The following is an 8917-nucleotide window of genomic DNA, read 5'->3' on the forward strand; positions in this document are numbered from 1 at the left end:
TATTCTCATAAACAGCAACCCATCAGGCTCTATGTCGACATAGGGCACCGTCTCGTTAGAGTTCTCCAACCATCGTAAGTACCAACTATAAACATTCACCTAACTCTGTATGTAACAGGCCACCTCTTTGTGTAGTACAAGATTTATGATAATATTAGTTCTAAAGTGGACACTATCTTTTGTCTGTGCAATGGCATCAGGTAGATGGTCATGAATAGTACTCATACATCATACGCAGAAGCTCTCCACAAGGTACTTACTACACTATCCACAGATCAGTTTACATGTAAATATACGGAAATATGTCTAAAGTGGGATGTACTGAACGTCATCCAAGTCAATATACCAACGAGTAAAATGATGTTTATCGGTTAAATGTGCGACCTCTCTTAACTAATGGTTGAATACTAATATTCGAAAGGGACAGTTTGTGATTTAGAACACAACAGTACAATCATTCATCAGTGCACAGAAATTTGGTATAATCTTAATGAATAAGCTTCAGAACTAAAACACAAACCTTGATTCCAACAGGGTCAGTTCTGCAATCTAATGTGCTACATATGCTTTCCGCTAATGCTTCTTCTATTCCTTTCAACTGATTGCCATAATCTTCCAAAAACTTGCCGTACTTGCGCAGTTGGAGTTCACCAGCAATTTCTATCAAGTAATAAAACGCAACATGTTATTGACAAAGGAAATGGATCTCTAAATTCCCTGATAGCTACAGCACACAAGAAAAACACATAGTCCTCGAGTTATTCGCACGAAATATCAATTTCACAATAAAAACAAATACACACTTTGACTGCCATCTTCTGTTTTGTCGTAATCCCAGTCGGGACCTACAAACATTATTTTCTATTTAATCACAAATCATTCAGCACGTTACATGCCCTCTGCTATTATCGCTGAAAACTAATTTTCACATTTTTCAAAATATGTATTATCGACAATTTAAACACAAACAACACCATAACCAAACTTTTCATCACATCGGAATACGACGATTGTGTACTGTCAAATGCAGCCTTTCAGAGAGCCAACCTAACTACCGAAATATCTCTCTGGGCGAAATATTTACTTTCATGGAGTCACAGCTTAACTTTCATTAAATGTATAGCCCACTTATTATTAGAACGGTCAAGTGCAGTTAAACAACAAAGAGAGTTCTTGTCTTATTTTTTATAAGTCTCTTTTGTAAAATAGCATATAACACAGTTGCTATCACTGATAAATACTAAATGACTGTAATGTAGGAGGTTTTCACATTTTGTCCTACTGTGAGCTAAACATATTTTTCTGATAATTCTGTTACAGACCCACACTGCGACTCAAAGGAATCTAATTATTGTCAAATCCTCGTACATTCCATATTGAATAATACGTTAAATTTCCAGCTTCTTGAATCGAGTGTGTATTTTACACTCAGTGTATCCACTTTAAGTTAAGATAGTGATTAGTTTTGTAAATAAACAGTATGGTTCTATAAAGCCACCACGACGCGGTCATTACCTTATTGAAATACTTGCACATGGTTATGTTCTATGAAAAAACTCTGTGTCTTTTCCATAAACAGTGAATTAATAGGAGAATGGTCTAAAATTTACAAACGGTCGTCCAAGCTCTGTGCTTGTTTGTTGCACAGAACAAATACTGACAATGCGTCGCTGTGACAAATTGGAGACAGCCAATAGTATGTGCTACGGGCATGAAACTCAAGTGGGGACTTCCAGTAACAAGACCTTGTTTCACTGCAAGGCCACTTGGAGTGTTGCAAGTTTTAATTACTAAAGCCCTACATAAAGAAAGTAGTGACAATTTTTTAGGCCAATTCACACTGACCGTCGCGTCACGTCACGACACCGTCAAGGTTTCTCGAGAAGAAAGTTTTGACTTCTGACATTAACATCCATAGTTGATCATGAGACCCAAGAGCTCATCGCTCTCAATACACGCCCTTGCATTCATCTCCATTCTTCGTCCCATCGAGCTTTTCGTGGCTGATATCATTTGTTATTCTATGTCTTCGTTATTCGTCGTTTTTTATATTTTTTTATAAATTGTTTTGTTCCGTTATTTCTTTTGTTTAAATTTATAATTCTATAATGAATGACGAAAGATTAATTGAAGCAATGAGGTAGCAGTCTGAATTGTATGACGTGAGCGTGCTAAATTACTTGCCATCTATTTAATAATATAAAAATATGTTTAACTCACAGTAGGACAGAATGTGGAAACCTCCTACATTACAGTCATTTAGTATTTATCAGTGATAACAACTGTGTTATATTTATAAAAAATAATACAATAAATCTCTGTGTTGTTTAACTGCACTTCAATCTTCTAATAGTAAGTGGGCTATACGCTTAATTAAAGTTAAGCTGTGACTCAATGAAAGTAAAATCTTGCCCAGAGAGATTTTTTATACGATACCGCATTTAATATTTTACAATGAAATGGACTGCTGTATGGCTGCAACTTGAAGTGAAAAGAGTATTATGGGTAAAATCAGATAGACAGTTGAGTGGAATATATTTTTGTGTCGTAGGGCATTTCTAATGTTTGCGAAAGAAATTGACTGAAACCTCCAGAGACTGCAACAGCTGCAATTTCTGTAAAGTATACACCAAGTAATGTATTAGAGTTGTTTATGCAAATATGTGTTTGTGATACGCTTATTTATTGTTAAGTAGCTTTCTGGACTGAGCATGAAACAGTTTTGCTAGCATCAACGCTCATTATTCATGTGGTTTCACCATTAAATCCTAGTACAAATAAGACACTGGGACTATTAAAAGCCTTATACCAGATGCAAAGAAAACCGAGAAATATTGAAGAGAAAGGTACTGAGGAAGATATCACTATTGCTCAAAAAGTTATACAGGACTAGCAAATAAATCTTCAACAAGCAAAATTTTAACAAGGTGTGATTGCAGCTGTAACACTGTGGTCCTTTTAGTAATTCCAGGTTAAATCTGAAGTAACAAATGAAAAAAAACCTGGTGCTTCGACTTTCTACAGTGTGAGATGCAGATTCCCCATCTGTACCACATACTGACATTTTTCGAACTCACATCTTGTTGTGTTGTTTCACACTTCTGTCTTCCTTCTCTGATATACAAGCTATCTCTGCAAGCTGCAAATCATTCGATAACTGTAATTCTCGTACAAATGTGGACTCCAGCATCCATGTGTGTGTGTGTGTGTGTGTGTGTGTGTGTGTGTGTGTGTGTGTGTGTGTACTTTGGGGGCGAAAATAACTGAGATCCATATTGCAAAAAACAAATGAGGGCAGAATTGAAATCAAGTAACTTGAATTGACCTGATGTGACAGGCAGTGTGAATACACTCTAACAGCCAGTGTGAACTGACCTTTATGTGTGGATTACTGACAACTGAACGCTGCCAATGGTGAATATCAAGTGTGGTTCCAAGATGGCCGCCGAGTAAGTGACGCCAGAAACCATTTCCAGAAAGTTAAGTGATTTAGACAGGAATATAATTTAGTTTAACGCTGACAACAAATTAAATACATGCATTAGTGTATCATTTAGTCTTGCCGTTAAAGGTTTGACTTTTCTTTGTGTATTTTTTTCAGAAAACACGAAAAGATCGTAACTTCGCGAAGTCGCGCTTAGGCTTAAATTTTGTAAACGTGTTTGTTTCTTGTTTCACGGTAATTTAACTAATTTCTCGGTAAAAAATAAGTAAACTACCGTAAATAGCGTATAACTTTATTGTTTTAAAACAGATTTCAGAAAAACAGCGTAACTCTATATCAGAAACTTGCTTATATACATTTGTTTATAGGCCTAATTCTCGTAACGTTTTTGGAGAATCAAAGTTAAAGTATCTCGTTTAATTGTCCATTTTTTCATTCCATCAAGTGAAATATAAAATAAATAGCGTATACCTTCATTGTTTTAATACAGATCTCAGAAAAACAGCGGAATTTTAAATCAGAAACTTGCTTATATACATTTGTGAATAGGCTTAATTCTTGTAACGTCTTTTTTGATTTTCGGTAATTTAATTGATTTATTCTAGCTAACGTATTATTTTTGCCATGAGTGAGAAGTGCCTGACTTGCCGTAGAATTGTTAGTTCCGGGATTTGGTGTGATGGATGCAGTAGTTTTTTTCACTGGGGGGACTGCAGTGGCGTGGGTGTCGGGAAAGTGGATCAGGCTCATCAGTGGTTATGTAGGATTTGCAGCAGAGATAGGAAGATAGTGGAACAGGAGGGGAAAATTGCTGCCCTTCAGGCTGAGCTAGATCAGGCTAGGGAAGATCTGGACAGGTTAAGGAGGGAGAAGGGCAAAGAGAGGTGGGAAGTGGCAACAGGCAGTAGAAGGAACAGGCCTAGAACTAAGTCTGACAGTTTTGTGGTGAATGTCAAAAATAAGTTTGACCTGTTGCTTCAGTTAGAAACTGATGAGCCTCAAGCAGAGGTAGGTGTAGACAGGACACAACAAACTTTCAATAGGAAATTGAAAAAGAATGTAGGAAAGCCATCGAAAAGGAAGAAAGTTTTGTTGTTAGGTAGTTCTCACGCTAGAGGTGTAGGCCAACTTCTGCAGGAGGAATTAGGACCAGAATACCAGGTCACAAATTTTTTCAAACCAAGTGCTAGTCTGGATCAGGTGACAGAGGATTTAGGTTCACTCTGTAAAGGATTTACCAGGGAAGACACCGTGGTTATTGTGGGAGGGCCAGGGAACAGCATCAACAGAGATCCTGGGTACAGTATAGAGTGTGACCTGGCAAAGATTGCGTTGGCATCGAGACACACCAATGTTGAGTTTGTATCTGTCCTGAGACGCCATGACCGGCCCCATTTGAACTCTTCTGTTGGGAGAGTTAATTTGGAGTTGGAACGGCTGCTTGGGTCGGGTGCGGGGGCTCATATTGGTGTGGTTCCTGTTGACTCTCTCAGTAGGTGGGACTATACCAGGCATGGCCTACATCTCAACAGGAAAGGGAAGGGGAAACTGGCTGGGGTAATAGCAGGAAATTTAAGGGGGGAGGCACTGCCATGAATGGTAAAATACCAGTGGTTACAGGTGTTGGAGCAGCACCTTTTTTAGGATAGGTAAGACAGAAAGATGTCAAGTTCTACGAGAGGTCAGGATTGAAACAAATCTTCAGTTTAGGAAAGAAATTAAACAGCACAATTCTAGCACATTGGATCACCAATCACAGCTGTCAATTATAAATTTTCACCAATCACCAGAAATTTTATCTCCACCAAGTTGTATCTCAGTCCTAGGTAATTGCATTGATGAATTAAAGTCACCCAACCCAGTTGACATAATCTGCCTCTCTGAACACCATGTGACCACTGGTATAGCAACTAGGCCTAAGCACAATGAGAAACTCAGACAGGAGAGTACTGCAAATGTTAGAATAAGGAAAGGTTCTCATGAAAGTATAATTAAAAATAATGTAAGTATATTTCATCAAAATATCGGGAGTTTAAAGAATAAAATAGATGAGCTTCTGGTTTGTTTAGAAGATTTAGAAGCTGAGGATGAAATAGATATACTATGCCTGTCTGAGCATCACATTGTTACGGATATGGATAAGGTAAATGTAAGTGGATATAAGCTCTCTGCACATGTAATGAGAGAAAACATGGAGAAAGGAGGAGTTGCCATATATGTCAAAAGTTATCATTGTGCAAAAAGTATAGAAACAAAAAAGTTTTGTGTAGAGAAACATATAGAAGCATGTGCCTGTGAGCTTAAATTAAATAAAGGCACATTTATAATTGTAACTGTGTATAGGTCCCCATCAGGAAATTTTCATCTATTTCTGAAAAATTTGGACTCCTTGTTGTGCTATCTGTCAGACAGGGGGAAGCAAATTATTATTTGTGGGGACTTCAATGTAGATTCTATGAAAGAGGGTAATAGGAAAAATGACCTCGAAGTATTACTCGGTTCTTTCAATTTGACACCCGTTATTGATTTTCCTACTCGGGTGGTAAAGGATAGCAGCTCACTGATAGATAACATCTTTATAGACCAAGATAAGTTTAACCAGATAAATGCTCAGCCTGTTGAGAATGGTCTTTCTGATCATGGCGCACAGCTAGTTACAATATATGACATAGCTCCATTCAGCAATACTAAACAGTCCTCCAAAGTAGTACGTTCAGTCAATGATTTAACAACTGCAAATTTCAGGGAAAGCCTACAGCAGTTAGACTGGGATGAGGTGTACCGTGAACCTGATGCCAATTTAAAATATAATTTATTTCATGACATTTTTGTAAATGCATTTGAAAACTGCTTCCCCAAGAAAATAGTTAAATATACTCGTAAGAAACCTCGTAACAAACCATGGCTTACTAAGGGTATAAAAATATCTTGTAACCGGAAAAGGGAAATGTATCTGACAGCAAGAAAGAGTAGTGACCCAGAAACTATCAAACATTATAAAAACTACTGTGTTATATTAAGAAAAGTTATTAAAAAATCCAGAAGTATGTGTATCATGTCTGAAATCAGCAACTCTGATAATAAAATTAAAACAATTTGGAATATTATTAAAAGAGAAACAGGTCAACCAAGAACACAGGAAGACAGTATTACCATCAAATTGAATGAAAACTTTACGAACAAAAAGTCAGAAGTTGAAAATATTTTTAATAATCATTTTCTAAATGTTGTGGATATAGTAGGATCCAGGTGTTCATTAGAAGATGCTAGGCTGTTAATGGAAGAGGCCATACCTATGCAATTTGATACAATTGAAATCTCACCCACTTCTCCCTCTGAAATTAGGAAAATAATAAATTTGCTTAAAAGCAAAAACTCACATGGAATTGATGGTATTTCCAGCAAAATACTAAAAGCTTGTTCTCAACAGATAAGTAAGATTCTCAGCCACCTGTGTAATAGCTCTCTGGAACATGGCATTTTCCCTGATAGACTGAAATATGCTATTGTTATACCTTTGCATAAAAAGGGGGATAGATCTGATGTCAACAATTACCGTCCAATCTCCCTTCTAACAGCTTTATCCAAAGTTTTTGAGAAAGTAATGTATTCAAGAGTAGCTTCACATATCTGTAACAATGAAGTACTAACAAAATGTCAGTTTGGTTTCCAGAAAGGTTTATCAACAGAAAATGCCATATATGCTTTCACCAATCAAATTTTGAATGATCTGAATAACCGAACACCACCCATTGGGATTTTTTGTGACCTCTCAAAGGCTTTTGATTGTGTAAATCATGAAATTCTGCTAGACAAGCTCAAGTATTGTGGCATGAGTGGGACAGTGCACAAATGGTTTAATTCGTACCTAACTGGAAGAGTGCAGAAAGTTGAAATAAGTAGTCCTCATAATATGCAAAGATCAGCACATTCCTCAAACTGGGGAACTATCAAGAATGGGGTTCCACAAGGGTCAGTCTTGGGTCCTTTGTTGTTCTTAATATATATTAATGACTTGCCATTCTATATTCATGAAGAGGCAAAGTTAGTTCTCTTTGCTGATGATACAAGTATAGTAATCACACCTGACAAACAAGAATTAACTGATGAAATTGTCAATACTGTCTTTCAGAAAATTACTAAGATGTTCCTTGTAAACAGACTCTCACTGAATTTTGATAAGACACAGTACATACAGTTCCGTACAGTGAATGGTATGACGCCATTAATAAATATAGACCTTAATCAGAAGCATATAGCTAAGGTAGGATATTCCAAATTTTTAGGTGTGTCCATTGATGAGAGATTAAATTGGAAGAAACACATTGATGATCTGCTGAAACATTTGAGTTCAGCTACTTATGCAATAAGGGTCATTGCAAATTTTGGTGATAAACATCTTAGTAAATTAGCTTACTACGCCTATTTTCACTCGTTGCTTTCATATGGCATCATATTTTGGGGTAATTCATCACTGAGGAATAAAGTATTTATTGCACAAAAGCGTGTAATCAGAATAATAGCTGGAGTCCACCCAAGATCATCCTGCAGACATTTATTTAAGGATCTAGGGATATTCACAGTAGCTTCTCAGTATATATACTCTCTTATGAAATTTGTTATTAACAACCAAACCCAATTCAAAAGTAATAGCAGTGTGCATAACTACAATACTAGGAGAAAGGATGCTCTTCACTATTCAAGATTAAATCTAACTTTGGCACAGAAAGGGGTGAATTATACTGGCACTAAAGTCTTTGGTCACTTACCAAATAATATCAAAAGTCTGACAGATAACCAACAAGTATTTAAGAAGAAATTAAAAGAGTTTCTGAATGACAACTCCTTCTACTCCATAGAGGAATTTTTAGATATAAATTTAAAAAAAACAAAAAAAATATTTAAAAACAAAACAAAAAAATATAAAAAAAATAAAATAAAAAACACAAAAAATGAAAGAGTTGTTATATTAACTTAAGTATGTTGTTAAATTAACTTAATTATGTCATGTATTGGAAAATTTGACTCGTTCCACATCATTACGAAATATCGTATTCATGATCCATGGAACTAGTATTAATCTAATCTAATCTAATCTAATCTAATCAGCTGAATGTCATGTGGTACAAGGCAGCCATTTTGAACCAATTAGGATATGAGAGTAAGCAGTAAAATTGATACAACTAGCTGTCACCTTAGTATGTAGTGATGTGTGAAGCGGATTCATTTTATATTAAATTAAGAATCTAACAAAATGTGCCAACATTTCTGTGGTAAAGAATGCCTTACGTTACTGTTATGTAGTAGAATGCTGTTTGGGGGTAGAGGAAGGTGGCAGGATTCCACAAGGCGAAAGGACTGTGGAAAATGCAAAATATGGCTGCACCGATTTGGAAGATAAGACACATTTCCACACAAGTCTGCTAGACTCTGTGAAATAAATAAACATTTCTCTCATTATGGATTACTTAA

General features: G+C 36.2%; 1 protein-coding gene across 2 annotated transcripts in view; it reads right to left on the reverse strand.

Moving 5' to 3' along the window:
• Positions 1-1024, reverse strand: part of LOC126183498 (WASH complex subunit 4) — a 179968-nt gene extending 178944 nt beyond the window's left edge. For both annotated transcript variants that reach the window (XM_049925535.1, XM_049925536.1), the window contains exons 1-2: positions 804-1024; positions 521-660 (exon numbers count right to left, since the gene is read on the reverse strand). In XM_049925535.1, coding sequence (XP_049781492.1) covers positions 521-660; positions 804-855 — 192 coding nt within the window. In that variant the 5' untranslated portion in view covers positions 856-1024. The remainder of the gene's footprint in view (positions 1-520; positions 661-803) is intronic.
• Between the last annotated feature and the right edge of the window lie 7893 nt (positions 1025-8917).

The sequence above is a fragment of the Schistocerca cancellata genome, chromosome 4 (genome assembly GCF_023864275.1).
Source record: "Schistocerca cancellata isolate TAMUIC-IGC-003103 chromosome 4, iqSchCanc2.1, whole genome shotgun sequence".
Taxonomy (NCBI): domain Eukaryota; kingdom Metazoa; phylum Arthropoda; class Insecta; order Orthoptera; family Acrididae; genus Schistocerca; species Schistocerca cancellata.